General features: G+C 40.8%; 1 protein-coding gene across 1 annotated transcript in view; it reads right to left on the bottom strand.

Moving 5' to 3' along the window:
- gucy1a2 (guanylate cyclase 1, soluble, alpha 2) overlaps positions 1-18911 on the bottom strand; it is a 39189-nt gene that overhangs the window by 10119 nt on the left and 10159 nt on the right. Inside the window, exons 5-7 of the mRNA XM_068584736.1 lie at positions 4987-5199; positions 3723-3995; positions 1702-1845 (exon numbers count right to left, since the gene is read on the bottom strand). Of these exons, the coding sequence (XP_068440837.1) occupies positions 1702-1845; positions 3723-3995; positions 4987-5199 (630 nt within the window). The remainder of the gene's footprint in view (positions 1-1701; positions 1846-3722; positions 3996-4986; positions 5200-18911) is intronic.

The raw sequence follows: 18911 nt of genomic DNA on the forward strand, positions 1-18911 counted from the left end.
TGAAGACACATCCACGGACACTAAAGAGGCTCCACAGTGAAGCATTTCACTGCAAATCAGAGTGAAAGTGTAAGTGTGTGAACGTGAAGAAGGATTTGGTTGCACGAGTGATGGACTCTGTTCTACCTGCATTGGAAAAATCCATTATTTCTCTTTGACAAAGATCAGTGGACAAAGCATTCAGGAGTTAGGTTCTCATCTTTAGTCAGATGAACCAACCAGAAGAAAAAAAGAAGCAGTGATAAGTCTTATTCTATCTGATTGCTTCATCAGGAGACACATTAACCGTTAGACATCACAATTCAATCACATAATCACAATTTTCACTGATCAATGTACTGATTATGTCAATGTATCAGATACGATCTGTTTATCAACAATTATTAGATTCAGCCATTGAAAAAAACTTGCTCAGAACATCCCTACGAACGGACCGATACGCACACGGATAAATATTCACAGTAGTGTGTACCCCTACGGTTGATTGTGATTTTATGGTATTTGTCATGTGAAATGACAATTGACATCTAATGTGCAAAACTTTTCATACTGAAAGTTCACTGAAATGCACACTGCACATAAATAGTCGATTCCATGTGTGAATACATCGTATTCTCTCAACACAATCACAAAACTAACACACTCAGAGGCTTCAATCCAAAACTGCACAATGCTTTGCTTCTTTAATTCACTACATCTTTCAATCTGAATCTCAGTCCGTGTCTCCCTCAGACTGCACACAGTGGTGTTCAACAATGGGATATGTGGAATAGTGGAGGAATGCTAAAGAATTGTTAATGTCATTTCTGGGAGCACCTCAAGTGACACAAAGCTAAAAGTAAACTTTTTCTCAATCCATGTCTCTATTTTGAAAATCATTGAGAAGATTAAATTAATCCATTCTTTAAAATGGCATTCAACCATCTGGAGATTGAGATCCCTGACCTAGACCCATATCATTTCCCACAATCCTTCCCCATCATCCAGCGCCAAAATGTCGTAAATTACTTTCTCGTAGCCAAACCTATCTCCACAGAAAGAAAGGTCTGGCTCCACACATTATCATTCTGGTATAGGGGGAAAACAATCTGTGTGATTCAGCTCAGCGGGTGATTGATTGTACTTTTGGTTCATGGTCATAAAGGAGCCACAATGTTAAATGAGAAATGGGGGGGGAAAAAAACAGACAAACACCCCAATCAGTCACAATCAGCTGCTCGGTTGTGTCAAAGAAACTCGGGGCTTCAATTGATGCATCAGACTTATGTTAGTTAGATAATCAGTAGTTGGACTCACAATTTACCTATTTTTACAGATGGAATCCTGAGCTATAGCCACATTTTCACTCAGAGACTCAGCATGCAAAACATACAGGCATCAAACGAGCAATACAGCTCATTTAAGTTCAATTGGTGACAGAGTATTGCACCAAAAATAAATGGAGGCCGACAAATGGAATACATTTAAACATGTGAAATAAAATAGACTACATATAAAATGGCAGACAGAGATAAAGTTCTGGGAATGCATGAACAGAAAACACACACACACACACACACACACACACACACACACACACACACACACAAACATACCAATCCCTGACGTCATTACCCTTAATTAAATCGGATTTAAGATCATTAGGTTAGGTTCCATGCACTAGCAGTGGATCGGTGTTACACAAAAAATAAATAAACTCACCTTGATAGGTTTCCCATCAGGTGTCAGCACTTCCTCAGACAGTTCCATCATCTTCAGAGCCATGTGTGCAATTGGCTTTGCATGACTATCAACCTTCTTGTGAAGTCCTCCTGCCACACAGTAAGCATCGCCTATTGTTTCGATCTGAATGAGAAACAGCAAAGGGGCAGAAACTGAAGTGAATAAATGTGGTTTAGCTGAACTGTGAAACTAAAAAGCCATCCATTCAATCACTCATAACATCTACGTTGAGTAGTAAATTAAAAGAACTCCTTCATTCCTCTTGTAACATTAGAAAAACAGTTTAATTCTCTCTCTCGGCCTGACTCATTCACCTCAGAGTTGGTGAGCATTTGGAGAAGGAAAGCCATTTACAGCCTCTTGTATTGCTTCTGACCCAGTCTGAGATGCCGAGAAAACCAAATTCTACAAGCTTTTCTTTTTTATTCTTGACACCATGGCATACATCCTGAAGATCACTGAAATACCATCACAATGTATCTTTTATTAAATATTTTAGATACATTTTAACAGGTTTCTTCAGAGTATTATATAAAAGTACAGATGTTTTACAGGTGTATTGTGTTATATTAGTAAGAAACCATGAAGAATATCATAAATGTTTGACATGTTGTGCAGTGCTAGATAATTTATGTCTACTAAGCAATCAAGGAATGCTGTTTTTTTTAGGGTTGCGCTCCCATATTTCCAGCTAAAGGAGTGAGCTCGCTGTCATAACAGATGACGTGGTCGTTGTAAAGAAGAACAAATAATTATATAGCGCAAGAGGAGAAAGAGGAGAAAGAGGAGGGGAAAAGAAAACTAGGACTCATTTAGGCCTGCCACCAGCACAATCATCTCGACAGTCACCATGACAATGGCAACATATGCATCCCTCAATCTCTTCAACTTGTCCTCCTGTTCCTGCTTTCTCTTTTACACGTACACACTCGCTCTTTAACTGCTATACACATATCCCCTCTTGAATGCACCAAATCTCTCTGCCTCACTCTGTAACGCTTCCTCCTTTTCTCCATCTGACACAAGACATTTTTGAGATATAACACAGGAAAAAAGGAAAGGAAAAGCACATTTTTATGGGAATGCAGCAAATAGATGTTGCTGATGAGAGAGAGAGAGAGAGAGAGAGAGAGAGAGAGAGAGAGAGAGAGAGAGAGAGAGAGAGAGAGAGAGAGAGAGAGAGAGAGAGAGAAGGTGACGATGGGGAGAAACAGAGGTGAAAAGAGTAAAAGTGAAGAGAAATACTGATGTGATAATAGAAAGTAAGAATGGGGGGAGGGAGCTGGCACACTGTAGAGAAAACTAACTCGGCCTAAAGCCACACTGTCAGATGGACAATATTGACACATCTTTGTTAAGCTCCCACAGACTGGCCATTAATCAGTTACTTTTTCCACAACACAAGCACACACAGTACACACACAACACACGCAGTTGTGTTTTCATGACCTTTGGGGACATTACATTGACTTACATTGTAGACCTTCTCTAAACTTAGCCATAACCACTACCAGCCAAAACCTAATCATTTCCCTTTCCCCAACCTAAACTTAAACCTGAACCTAACCTGACTCACCTTAATCCATGTCTTCAGCCTAAAATGTAATTTAGGTAATGGGAAAGTGCAATTGTCCCTATTTTGACCCCATGAAAGGTGATTAAGTAATCATATCGATGTCCCCTCAACACACATACATCTAGTACACAGACAAAGACACATCCTAAAGCTTTAGCTTGTGATACAACTGCAACACTTACAAAACTTAATGGAAAGGGGGCTCTACATTTCTGGGAAACTGTCACTTCCTGGACTTCACTTTCTAAGGTGTGCATATAAACCAATAAAGTCACTATAATTTTTAAGCGATGCCTTAAATTATATCCCATTGATTTACAGTTCAGAAAACTGCCCACAGAAGTATACCCTGTCCCAACATCCCATCCCAACAGGTATTACGATGTGACATAAAGAAGATGTGTGCGTCTTTCTGTCTACTGACCTTATAAACGTCCAGAATGCCACACTGGTAGTCAAAGCGTGTGTACAGCTCGTTCAGCATAGAGATGACCTGCATAGGTGTACACTGGGCACACACAGCGGTAAAACCCACGATGTCTGAGAACAGCATGGTCACATCATCAAATTTGCGAGCGGGCACTGGCTGACCCCGCCACAGTTTCTGTGCCACATCACCTGGAAAGATGGAATAAAGGAGATCCACGGTTCTCCTCTTTTCCTCCTCAAGTGCCTGGTGAGTCCGCTCTAATGTGGCCTGAGAGGAGACAAGAGAAGGAAAGTAGGAGGTTTTGTTCTGTGTGCTTTGCTTTGGAGAAGCCACCGATGACGACATTTTGATGATGTGGGAGTACTGCACCAAATTAAAACTGATGGTGCATGTACATGTATTTGGGTATTAATTTGATTTATATTTTTATTTTGTGTGTCTGTATATGACTAATTGTGTCTGTGGGCGAGCTTCACGATGCCAAATCTGTCTGATGCAGTGCTATACCATTGTTCATGTGAGCAAGTCCAACTAAGATATAGCTATTTATAACAGTGGCCTGGGGGAGTATTTGCAGTGAGAGAACGTTGCAGTGAGCAGATGCATAGGATTGGGTCAAAACTCAGGGACTTCTTCAAGGGTACTTTGAAAGCAAATTATACTAGCAAGTCCCAGGAGCCACGTTCTTCCAGCCTTTACGAATCAGTCAGTGCAGACAAAGCATTCGCTTCATTGAGCTGTGTCGTAACTCACATGATGGAAAACAGAAAGGAAGACTGACCAAACATACAGAATATTTGTGTGTAGTGTCCCCATGCCATGGTCACAGGTTGTCATTTTGATTGGTTGTCAATAGACGAGATGGCGGGTCTTAACTGATATGAGCCTGTCATAGCAGGGGATTAAGGTAAGCCTGCATTTTTTCTTGTTGTTGGCAACCAAAGGCATTTAGTATTGCCTCCTGTTTGTAGCTGGTAAGGCTTAGTGGTAATTAAACCTGACAACAAGTCATTATACCAATAGCAGACACAAGATAGTTCCTATGTGATCAGCTTAATGTAAATTGAAACAGTTTACACATATTCCAGATGGTGGAAAGTAATTGTCTTTTAACAAGAAGTCACAAAGAAGCAAAACATCTATCTGTCTCTTGAGCTTATTGATGAATTTATGTATTTGGTCCAATAAACTGAATTTTCCTATGTTGTCCTGTACAGTCAATATAAAATAGGATAGAGCCAGAATATAATCACTCTACCTTAAGCTTGTCCATTCTCTTCTTTAGGCCATCCTGAGCCTTGGCCTGCTCCCCCACAAGGATAACGTCCCGTGTGGCATCATGGATCGGGATATCTGACAAGTGGAGGCCCCTACCCATGAGCTCCTCCAACTTATCAACCCGTGGCGAACCCAGAAACATCAGGGAGCAGGACTCGGGCACATGGATCATCTGACCCTTCAGCTCCATAACCTGGCAGAGCAATCAAATGGGAAAGAAAGGAGTTATGAAAGTTAGGCCTTTTGTAAAGCCTGAGGGAAAGTGAAAACTTTACAGCCAACCCTGATTATATGAAGCGTGCAGAAATACACTGAGCCAGAGGAGGAGTGTAGTGGGAAGACTGTGAGAATTATGTTTGATAATCGCCTCTCCCTACTATGGATGTCATGTCCACCTAAAACTTGCTTGCTTTTATAGAACCAACACGCTCCAACGTGGGGACATCCACACAACAAACCTGAACTATTCCAGTAACCGCCTCCTCTATAAATCCTCTCTCCACCAATGCTGATGCAAAAAGACGTTTCTAGAATGACGCTTTTGCTCTTGATGCTGACTGACAGAAACTTGGCATGACAGGACGCTTGAATATATATTTGATTGAATACAGAATTGTTTTTCAGTCTTCAACTTCATTGCTGGTCAATGAAAATGTCTCAAGGTCCCATGATGGCAACGAATTAGCTTTGGAAATGCATGAACGATTGTACAATTGAACAAACATACCTTTCTATGCTTATATGGCTGCATACATACGTCTGCACACACGCGCACACACACACACACACACACACACACACAGGTTTACACACAATAATCTACATACAACATAGATTATAAGTACAGCAACAACTGTGGTTTGGTTGATAAATGTAAATTAAATGGCTAGATCTAATGTATAATGCAGGCTAATTATCATCATAATGTGATTAGTTTGACCCACACTCCAAATCCATATGTCCTTCAACAACCTATGATATCATACGTATGCACCATCTTTGAATATTAAGCATTTCATTGGTTAGAAGACAAATCGAGAAACAATTATATTTCTGTCAGAAGGTGTTGTAATTTTGAAAGAAACCCTTGCAAAGCTGCTTATCTACCAACAACTGGACTATTGTTGTCAACAGAATAACTACTGCAATTGCTGGTGAACAAAAATGTGTCACCAGCTTCTTGACATTTTGCAGACACACCCTCAACCATGATGACAACACACACCAGGTGTGGGGAGTACAAGCAAAACAGCCTGAAGAGAGAGATCGAAACAGGCATCGCACATTGCTGCTCTTTTGAATCTGACTCCAACTCCTGCTCAGTCTCTGCCCCCATTCCTTCATTTTCTTTAGTTGCTCTATCTCTCCACATGTTCACCTGTCTTTCATTCCTTCCTGTCGTTCCCTCTCTCTCTCTATGCTCTTCTCTCTGTCTCTTCAATTACTTCTCTCTCTCTCGTTCTCCATAGTGTCAGATAGATTATTCCGCCACTGAGCACACTGCAGCCCTGTTTTATTTATAGCACAAGGTTCTCCTAGGTCTGCATAATACATACAGTCTACATCTATACACACACACACACACACACACACACACACACACACACACACACACACACACACACACAAACACACACACAATTTTCCTACATACAAAAAACACAAAATAAATCCAGCAGGGAGACCCACATACTACTTCTGACTGTCGTACACACACACACACACACACACACACACACACACACACACACACACACACACACACAAACACATATGCAAAACACATATGCATCCTACACCCCACAGAGTCCAAGTTCAAGACATATTTATCCCCTGAAACACAACTTGGTGTGTTCCAGTTTGCATGAACCACTGATTGACTGACTAAGAACCCGCGCACAAACAGACACAGACACAGACACACACACACACACACACACACACAAGCACACACACACACACATTCAGTAGCTTAGTCGGCATGGTTTCACTGTAGCACTGCATTTCTAACTTCTGGACGTGAAGCCACACCAATGCAGCAGTAGTGTAGTGTCATGGGCATTTAAGAACAGTTGTGTGAATACATCCACTCAAAGGCACACACAAATCCATCTCCCACACTATAGAATAATTACAGTTTTATTACAAATTAATATATATTCATGTAGTTTCATTTTGTCTGTTAGAAATGTATTCAAACTAATTACTGAGCTCTTGGAGCACAGCTGCAATAGTTAAAGACGGCAAGATAGCGGTTACAAAGTTACAACACATGCTCTGGCTGCTTCAGGTTAATGATTCGCTACACATCAGTTTGCTACAAGCAATTTGACCAGCAATGCAACTTGTGCTGCTGGGCCTTGCAACTTGCCATTCACATGAAACATTGCAAGGTGCACTTTTACCTGACAAGCACCAGCTGGAACAATAACTGCTCAGGTAAACCTTAACCTGCACACTACAGCGAAGGTCAATACACTATGTAGTCTAGACTGAGTCAGTGTCCTGTACGCACTGTAAAGCCTCAAATGTAGTTTGCGCCTGCAGAAAAGCATCAGGATCAGCAATCCTGCAGGACTGGCATAACTTTCCCTGACAAATGTCACTGATCCCATTTTTGTTTAGTTTTTTGTTTCATTGTGTTTTCCTGTTACCTAATGAAGATTGGGTTAGCAACTGTTGTTGCTTTTTTAATTGTTTACAGTAGGTATAATTATACCGGTGTCTCGCCAGATTACTCCGTGTGTCTGCCTATGTTTATCTGACGCTCTCATTTTCTGTCTTACTCTGTCACAAACTCTCACACACACTGATGCACAGATACAAACGTACATGCACACACATCCATATACACATCCCTGGAGGCAGTTGTGTTGGCCTAGTTGTGCGTCTGTGTTTAAGTCAGCACTCTCCCCTCCTTCTGCCTGCATCTTTGGCATCACAGCACAATGAAAGAGGAGGTGAGTGAACAAAAGAGGGAGGAAGGACAAAATGAGCGGGTAGAAAAGAAGGCAACACACAGAAAGAAGGGGGAAGGGTGGGAGAGATACAAGACAATAGGGTAAGAGGACTAAACATACACTGCCTGGCCAAAAAAAAAGTCGCCGCCTGGATTTAACTACTACTGCCTACTGTACAAGCCTGTGGGCAGTGCTGTGATCTAGGGTTGCTGCAGTTGCTCAGGTCTAGGTTCAGCAACGACCGGTTCAGCAATGAACAGGTTATTCCATCAATGGATGTTTTCCTCCCTGATGGCACGGGCATATTCCAAGATGACAATGCCAGGATTCATCGGGCTCAAATTGTGAAACAGTGCTTCAGGGAGCAAGAGACATCATGTTCACACATGGAGGCCAGACCTTAACCCCATTGAGAATCTTTGGGATGTGCTGAAGAAGGCTTTTGCGCAGCGATCATCATCAATACAAGATCTTGGTGAGAAATTAATGCAACACTGGATGGAAATCTTGTGACATTGCAGAAGCTTATGGAAACAATGCCACGGCGAATGCTGCCGTAATCAAAGCTATAGGTGGCCCAACGAAATATTAGTGTGTGTGACCTTTTTGGGGGCGACTTTTTTTTTGACAGGCAGTGTATAAAATAAATTATTAGAAATATTAACATGGTAGAAATAGCTAAATTAATAGAGGGAAAGAAAATGTGAGAAAAGTAAGGTGAAAGCATAACAAACAGAAACAAACAGAAGGCCCACAACTGTTTTAGAGAAACCGAAAGAGGATAAGAAATAGATCATGTATTTTTTATAAAAGCAGGTAAAAACAAAGCAAACTGTGAGTATTAAACAGTCTGTCGTGTCCAAGTCAATGCGTAGCAGTGATTCTTTTTTGTGTAATGTTGTTACACATTTACACTGAGCTCTTGTTCAAGGTCACTGCATTGTCACCACAAGGAAATACCATTCTGCTCCTGCAATTCTTTACAGATAACTTTGATAAAATGTTCATAAAGCAGTATTTCAGAGCATGAAAACTTTCGATCCTGTGAAGAAAACATTTGCTCTGACGTTTTTTCATCCACCTCAAAATCTTGAACCAACAATCATTTTTGGGAAATTTGTATTCAGATAAAACTATCATTGATGATGTCTGGAAGCTTTGTGACTTTCATACATACATGTATATATGTTTGTAAGAAAACATTTGATTCAGTAGGGGACTAGAATAGCCTGCAGTACGCAGTGTGCGGCTGATCAGAGTGTGTTTCTCTATTTATAGTGCTGTCAGGAAATCAATTCTTAAAAACCATGCACGCCTGGATCTCCTGTGTCCAAGTGCGCAACACATACGTTGTTGTATGTCTTATGTCTCATTTTCTACATACACAAGATCTATCTCAGAGTAAGGATTCAGGCTGCTATCGCCATAGGCAACAAGGAGCTGAAGATAGATGACATGGAAAGGATAAAGGGGCAGGAAAAAAAACAGTTGAAAGGGCCAGAGGTCGAGAGAAGTGAGGGAGACAAGAGAGGGACAAGCGAGGGACATGGGAACGAGACACTTTGGACTTTGGGGACGAGAGACAGAGATGGAGAGAAGGATAGCGGGAGGTGGAACGGACAGCTAACGGATTGTTTTTCATGATCGAACGCTGACAAGTCAACACACTCATTTGCATAAAGCACCAGGTAGCAAAGAGTCCATGAGTCAGCCTCTCGCATCCCTCTCTTTCTCTCTCCAAGACACACACACACACACACACACACACACACACACACACAGCTCATATATTTACAGACTATTGTTCCATATTCTTACATCCCACTCTAACAGCAAATTAAACACACACACATTCACACGCAGCTTGTAGCCTAGACAAAACAAACCTAAACAATACATAAAAAACAAACAAACATGTGCATGGGATGTGCTTGTTCCTTGTTGTTTTAGATGAAAGAGTCAGCAGAAGCTTTACAATGCTGATTCATTAAAAAAAAAAGAAAAAGAACGCACACCTGTTTCAATTCATCTGAGACTACAATCAGAGATCAAAATGAGTCCTTTTGCAGGAATAATGGAAGCTCTGACAAAAACACTGACAATGTTTAAATGCACTATGCAGGCTGACAGGACTGTGTGAGGCACATTTAAATTAGTTAAAACAGGAAGATGTGCACACCAGGTTTAAGAGTCGCACAACAATAACAAATCTTCTACACGGTGTGATGACAACGTTTTAAATTATATTAAACAAAAAGAAGGAATAGCCAATTTCTGCATCATTTGTTTTTCACCTTGAACAAACGAGGGACGAACGGATTCTTCTTTGTCTAAAATAATGTAGCAGCTGAAACGCTGCCGGATGCCTCTGGAGGTGCTAGACGAAGTTGATGGTGCTATAAGTCGCAGTGCTACTGCCACCCCTCAAGACATTGGCCTTGCAGATATTGCAAGCAGCAATATCTTGCAGCACTTGTTGGAGCAGCATTTGTGAAATACTTCCAGACAGCTGATGTGTTGTGCCGTCAGCAATGGGGTCTAACGGCATGTTGCTGACACATGAGGTATACACTCAGATTCAGACAGAAACATTGAATTGACTAGACTAGATTATCCCCACTGTCACAGAGAGCCCAATACAATGATTTCAGTCCATAACGGCCCAATATCTGACATCGGTATCAGATCCATGCATTCCTACAACATTTTTGGACATATAATACACATTGGTCCAGTTTTAGAGCACGATTTACTTGCTGAAGTGCTGATTATTTTATGGTTCAGAGATGCCGAGATGCAGGATTTAAAATGGCATTTAGGTAAAGATCAAAACACCTTTTTTTTATATATTTTTGCTCCCTAAGACTGCGCAGTCCCAGTAATGGGAACAACGCTCACAACAGGTGCAACATGATGCACATGCTGCAGGCAGAGAGCCACTACAAAGCTGACAGCGCTGTCAGCAGCACACCAGTGAGGCGGTCATGCCAAGTGAGTTTCATGACTGCGGCAGCAAGGACGTGTTACCCCCAGAGGCACAGCTTCCTGGATGCATGCTCTCACAAGGCTGTTAGAAAGCTCGAGGGAATTTTAAAGTGACTGGAAATACCTGTGCTGCCTAGTTTCAAAGAAAAATACTCGATGCTAAGAGAAGTTAAGACTCGTCTGTATATGTGCATACTGCTCGTATCCACATCAAGACATTCAAGGAGTTAATCTAATTTTTATTTTCTCCTTTCAAAGGAAAAGCATCAAGACATTCTGTTCTCTTCAACTTATTTTCAACAATCAGACTAAAATAGTTTTGTCTTGTTTAACACTTCTGGTGTTTTATTCGTGTCTCAGTTTTTTTTTTCTGAGCCCATTGTATTTTAATTCGCCCTATTTTATAAATGTATCAAGAGTAGACAGAAACAATGAGGGCACTTTCAAAGCACTTTCTCCACAAAAAAAACCCCATCATGTCAGTGATTTATCAAAGAAACAGATCAAAGGTGGTGCGAATGTCAAGATGGTCGTTGCACTCAGACACACAGCTGTACACATGCACAAACAACTCTCATTCAGCAAGCTCTGGAAATGCAATACAGGAGCATTTGTTAAATGTAAAAGCATGACGTTGCACATTTGAACATCCTGTTGGTGCTCACACAACTCCTCCTTGGCCTTCACAAATCTTCCTTGTCCTCGATCCCCCCACAGCATATTGCATTACAAGCGTCATAGAAAAGAGCAGGGTTTGTGTCTGAACACTCATGGCATTTTGTCAACAACAGATAAATCAGCTGAAGCCAAGACTAGTGCTAGTTTAGAGCTCCAGCTCCACACACACAGTTGCCTTTGAACCAAAGGGAACGAAAATAGCACTGACTCATCGTAGCCAGAATTCTGACTCTACGACCCAAAGAGTCTGGGAGCTTTTGGGTCTTTACGGCAACAGGATCACTAATGTGGAGGCTGTGATGTGAAGTGTTGTGATTCATATCTCCTCTGTCTTATTCATCATGTTATTCTTAAGAGAAAGAAAATATCAGCGTCCAAGTAAGTCTACATCCACAGCTTGGCCCTGGCCCAACCGAATGTTATCAACATTTACATGTCTTATCTTTTAGTAGGCTAAATACTGCATTCCTCAAAAAGTGAGTGCGTAACCTTGTTGTTGATATGTCTCATAACCAATAAAAGTGTGCGCTGATTTCAGAGCTTAGTTCAGCTCTGTTCCAAGCCTCGAAAGCATCAGCCTTTTCTCCAGCCTTCTTCACAGCGTCCCTGCAGCCGGGGGACTCGCTGGGGGGGGGTCGACCTCACAGAGTTTACATCACAAGCGTACGGGATTCCTGAGTGCTTGTTTATAAGCCATAAGGCAGTGTGCATGCAGACTTTTACTTGAACAGTATGTATATAGCACCTATATAGGTGTAATGGAGACATGATGAACAAGTGATGAACGGGTTAGCGGATAGCTTTTGACAGTGCAACCTGTGCACACTCCCCTGTGTGCTGATCACAGTGCTCACACTAAGCGGGGAGACAGAGAGAGCTGGGACTTGACCTTTTCAGTAGGTCTTTGGATGCCTCTTGCACAGCCCATGCCCCTGGGTGAAGAAAGGAAAGAAGTCAAACTGAAAATCTACTACAGGCTACTCTAATACACACACATGGTGCAACACACGGAGGTGCTCTTTTAGTGGCCTCTTTACCTTGGCGTGTCGCCTTCTCTCGCTGCCCTTTCTAGTGAAAATGTCAGACCATCCTTCTCTTTCTCTCTCCCTTTGTTCTGCTTCTCTGCTCAGGTGACACAAGATTCATATGGCAAAAAATAAAGTCAAACAATGACCCTCCACCCAACTCCACAAACTGAAACAGCGATCTTGAAGTGTTTAGTTGAGACTGTTTGGAGCTTGGAGCGAGTGTTTAACTTACATTTTACCAGGTCTGAATAATGGTGACACATAAAAAAAAAGGAACAGACTGACCCACTGAAACCAGCATGAATTTGCTGAAGAACCTTTTTTTCTACCAGTAAAAACTGATTATAAGAACCAGGACACCGATGCCCACCCTGAACTCAAATACAATCCTTTGACTGAACTTCCTGTGAGTAATTTATGTACATTGGGTGCAATTGCATCCCCGTTTCCCTCACTTGCATCTTTTCTTTGCGTCTTAGTCCCTCCCACCAGGGATGCATGAAGAGATGCAAGGAAACCAAGTGAGAGAAGACGCAAGGAAATATGTTTTAAGAGACGAGACGTCCTCTGAAGCGTCACGTGAAGCGGTTTCTGATGACTGCAGCCGACTGACAGCTGATCATGTGTCTTATTTTTGTATTATATACGTTTGTATGTTTCGAAATTCTGATTGTCACTTCATTATAAAATAACACAATATGATTATGATTTTTCTTCAACACTGCAATATTGTTTTAGGCTCAATGTTTCAGGTTAAATTAAATAACCTATCAAACCGACAGTCAGGAACGATCAGCCTCACGTGACTGTGACTGAATGAAAGGACGGTACATGTTGTAAAAAGTGTTTTAACCAGATGGTGAATCAGAAAACACTTTATTATATAACTTGAGTTTATTTGGGACGGCCTTCATTATGGCGGCGCAGAGCCACTTCTGGTACAAGCGAGGAGCGAGGAAACGACAATTTAGAGACTTGGGATGTGCCCATTGCAGGCCACATTCATCTGGCATCAGAAACGTAAATAAATATTATCAATGGTATCAACAAACACATTCGAATTTATATTAGTGGGGAAACAGTGACAATGTGTTCAATAGGATTGATGTATCCAAGAGCAAATACAAAATAGTTAGTGTGTCTTTTGTACCTAGTATCAAAGAAAGCAATAATGTTCAGATAAGAAACCTGATTCACTATAATTTCATCTTCATGAAGATGACACTAAAATTACCACTATGTTTCCTCTGACCCACAAACACATGCCATTGAAAACAATAAAAGAACGTACTGAGTGATCCTATTGGTGTGCCTGCCATCAATGTAACCTGAACAGTGACATAAGGTGAGCCAAAAAAAGAGAGACTGGTAAAGTCTGCCTTCTCTTTAGAGAAGGTAAAAAAGGAGAGCGTTAGACTCAGGAAATAAAAAGCACTTTTTGAGCAATTGTCTTTGCTTATTTTTTAGCTTTTTTAGCTTTTTTAGCTTAGGAATTAAGTAAATGTTCGACAGCCATAGGAAGGAGCAATTGAAACAGCTTTGAGTATGTTGAAGCAGAAACTCTGCAATGTGAAGCAAAACAATAGCAATGGGTAAGCAGCAGAGCAGGAGAGATAGTGACAGTGAATGTAGGAGAAACACTGACAGAGAGATGACAGGCAGCAATACAGACGAGCTGTATTGTAGTGGCTCTGTGAGGAGGGGAATCCAGCAGCTACTGTGAGCATTGTAGTGCATCTGCATGTGTTTGGTTATCCGTGCAGATTAACGCACCAAACCCAAGGATTGATTTATTTGGCCAAAACAAGTCCACAATCACCCAATTAGAGCTCTGTGTACACAAAGCTAACTGAAGCTGAAACACTATCCGAGCCTTCACACTGCAGTGCAAACATGTATGGGAGGAGCTCATATGAATGATTCACTTTAGTGCCGTTCACTCAAACACATAGGTTATATAAACAACCTCGGGTAATGTCGTCTAGAAACATCTTATCGAAACGTAATAATATGAGAGCTGCAGCAATTAATGTATCATTCATTTTAGATCAAATAAATGAACAACCAATATTGGTTATCGAAAAAATGTTTTAGTCATTTTTTCAAGCTAAAATGCTGAACATTTACTCGTCCAAAATTTAAATCACCACTTCTGTGATAATTGTTTCATACTTTTCTTTGTCATGCATAATAATACATGTTGAGATTGTATAAAACAAGACCTCCTCTTGGGCTGTAAGGAATTATACTATTTCAATATTTACTGAGTCCATACAAAACAATTAATTCATATTCACAACATTTGTTAGTTGCAGCCTAAAATAGTAGTTACTGTCCTTATACCCAGTCCTTACAGCATATTTGAATACAATACCTCGTAGACGTATACAAGACGCATTGCCTCTTTATTCCTGATCATAAGACATTATCTTAAATCTTGTAGCCTATAAACAAATTACTTGTCATAATCTTTAAATACTAATTATATGAGGGTTGTTTAGGAATGTAGTTTAACTGGTTTGTGAGCTGTGTGAGTATGCTCGCTGTCGATGGATTATGTTTACGTGCCAGGGCCTATGGTTAAAGATCTGCCATAATACATCAAATGAATTCATTGTCCTATATGACAAGTCATCTCTACACTCAGGAAGCCATTTTCACACCACAGGGAAGTGGACGGGATGTTAAAAGACAAGTAAGGGGACGAGCTGGAAGGACTATGATTTACTTTTTCTGACTCCAATTCACGTACCGTTTATATTCACCCACCTTTTTAATCAAAGTGATGCTTTGCCTACAAGAGAAAAAAATAGCAGGTGTGCTTAGAAACGCCCAAACCCTTATTTTGCAGAATCAGCGCCCTGCTAGACGAGATACCACAGAAACGCACAGCACAAAAAGAGAAGAAACATAACAATCTATAAAACATTCCTCAAATGCCTCAACAACCAGTAAAACAAATGGGAGGGATTTGTTTTCAATAAAGTTGCCTCAGAATCAGTTGCACTAGCAATACAATAGTGCGTCAGAGCAGTGGTTCTCAAATGGGGGTACGTGAAGGCCCTCTGGGGGGTACGTAAGATTTTTTTTTAAATGTATTTAAAATGAGCATCCATTTAAACATTGTTATTGATAAATATTCAGTAAAATATAAGTGTAACTTTATAAACTGAATTGTATATATTCCATATTAATAAAATCAGACACTGATGGCACAACACTGTGTATTACCTCTTTTTTTCCAACCAAAAATGCTTTGCACTGGTCAGGGGGTACCCCACTGAAAAAAGGTTGAGAACTATTGCTTTAAAGTACTCTCTGTTCAAACGTCTTTTTATAGTTTACATTTTTACCGCCAAAATTACCCCAAGTGACCAAAATGTACCTTTAAAAAAATATTGATGAACCACTTTTAATTTGCTTGTTTTTTTGTTTTGTTTTTTTTCTTGGTCGGGGAAATGGGAAGATGCTCACGGCAGGGGTGTGATCCCTCAACAGCTTCCCACCCACAAGTGCAATGCCAGTACTTCAATACGAATACACCGAGATACTCCTATTTTTGAGTGCGACAGAGTGCTCCATCATTTCCTTTTGAAACCGGGTTGCTCTCTCTCTTTCTCTCTCTCTCTCTCTCTCTCTCTCTCTCTCTCCCTCTCTCTCTCTCTCTCTCTCTTACACACACGCAAACACACACATCAAAATTACATTAGAATGAACATTACATGTCAGTAAATTTGGTCAGCGCACTCTTGCTCGTTTTCTCGGTTGGATTGTTCTCTCATTTGCAACTCTGCGAGTTTTTTAGGTTTATCAAGCGACCCTGTTAACTGGCGACTTAGGCCGAATGCATCTGTAGTGGTCGTAATTACGACAACTGTGTGGCTGATGGTTCGGTTCGACCCCTGGTCTCCCCGAATTGTCCTTGAGCAAGACACTGAACGCCCAGTTGCTCCCCGAGCATCTCACAGGGCAGCACACTGCTCCTAACTTGATATGGATGGTGTAAATGCAAAGACCAAATTGTATGTAAAAATGTATAATGTGATGAATGTAATAGTCTAATAAGTTTAAGCTGTCCTTGTGAATGGTGAGCTCTTTATAACTTAAAGAGCTTATAGTGCCATACTACCCCACTAGAGAGTTACGTTCATTGAACGCAGGGTTACTTGTGGTTCCCAGAGTCTTAAAAAATAGGTTGGGGGCTGGAGCCTTCAGTTATCAAGCTCCTCTTCTATGGAATAAGCTTCCACCGTCAGTCAGAGGGGCAGACACGGTCACCTCATTTAAGAGTAGACTTAAAACGTTCCTCTTTGACAGACCCCCCCCCCCTTTCTGCCCCCTCTCCCCATGGATTGTGGCTGTCTGGAGTTGGACCAGCCCCGCCACCATGGATGATGGCTGTCTGGAGCTGGTCCTGCATGCTACGATGGACTGTGGCTATCTGGATCGTGGTCCATGCCTACCACTCATTATATGAATGTTTTTGTCATATTCATGTAATGTGCTGCAACTCTGTTACGTTGCTCATTCTGGTCACATGACATCTATTGCTTCTGTCCATCCCGGGAGAGGGATTCTCCTCTGTTGCTCTCCCTCAGGTTTCTTCCCCTTTTCCCTGTGAAAGGGTTTTACTATCTTTATTTGGGGGAGTTTTTCCTGATCCGATGTGAGGTTCTGGGACAGGGGTGTCATGTATACAGATTGTAAAGCCCTCCGAGGCAAATCTTGTATTTGTGATTTTGGGCTATACAAAATAAACTGAATTGAATTGAATGGCACAGTTCCCCATATCATCAAATAATTGGCCAGACAGTGAAATGAGTTTAATCCCGTTATAAGTGTATATGTGTTTACCTGCAAAAACATGTATGTGTATTTGCTAACTCTATTATTTCAAAGAAATGCCCCCCTTACTGTTTCAACACATAAACAACAAGAGATGTTTCAAATGCAAGTGGACTCTTTTCCTAAAAAAAAGACTCCAAGGTCAAATGCGTTATATTTTTTTTGACCATATACTGTATATGAGAAGGCTTTGACACTGTATAAAAAAAAATGAAAGAATGCTGTATTCACAAGAACAGCTACATGTTATCTTCTTCTTTTTTTAATTCGCCAGTTAACAGTGTCGCTGGACTGATCCATCTCCTCTCTGTCAGGTCCATTTATCATCAAGGTGTTTGGTACCGACACTGACAGCCTGCAGACAACCCAATCAACAAAGACCTGGATATAGCATACAACTCTGATGTGTTGTACTCGGATAATAATTGTTTCTGGCAAATTGAAACCAATTCAAACCTCATTCTTCCCGTGGATGTTGTGCAACATGAGGTTAGATGACATTCAGTGGAGACAGATTGATTATTCTGTTTTTATGTTTTGCTTGGTACACCCAAAATGTAATCGTGGGAAACAGCGTTTCGCTCCTTTCAAGACTGAGACGAGACGAGACGGAGACTAGAGCAAATAATTGACACGTTCAGCGATACCAAACTCAGACACATGGTCTTCACAAACAAACACCTGGGTGTTAGCATCCAAAGGAAAAAACTAGAAATGTAATCACAATGTGACCACCTATTTAAGCCCAAATCTCTCATTTGACAGCACAATAGCACTGAGATGGTGATTATTTAACTTATTTTTATCATATAGAGTGAATACATCACGAATAAAAGTGCTGTTATGAACCAAATTAGCAACTGATAAATATCCAACTAAAATAGGTGATTTGATCATGAAACTTACTGTAGCACTGCACTACAGTGTTGTAACTTAGAGGGTAAGGATGATGATACTTCATCTTTTTATTACAATTTAATGAAAAGATGCCAAACAATAAATTGTACTTCATCTTCATTGCCAACGAGCAAGTAGTAAGTATCTTATCCCAACAGACTTTTATTGTCCAAAAACTATTAAAAAACATAAGTGAGCTTCACATGACAACATTTGAGGAATATATCAGTTAGTTAAAATGAGCGTAGCCAGTGTAGTTTACTGTAAACACTGAACTGCCTGTCTGACATAGAGATACTCTCCACGATCAAAAATGGAGTGGCTGAGCCCTTTTTCAAATTAATTACTTTGGCCATCACCATTTGAATAATGGATTATGTCACCTCCTGCAACAATTCCATTGAATTATTGTCTGTGGTGACACAGACGATACTCGTTTCGGGGACGAATTCCTCCCTGGTTTTGGTTTCCTCGCAGGATTAGTTGAAAAGGATAACATATCGCAGCCTTTT

This window comes from Clinocottus analis, unplaced genomic scaffold (assembly GCF_023055335.1).
Source record: "Clinocottus analis isolate CAN_PGR_092001 unplaced genomic scaffold, fCliAna1.0.p SCAF_2, whole genome shotgun sequence".
NCBI classification, from domain to species: Eukaryota; Metazoa; Chordata; class Actinopteri; order Perciformes; family Cottidae; genus Clinocottus; species Clinocottus analis.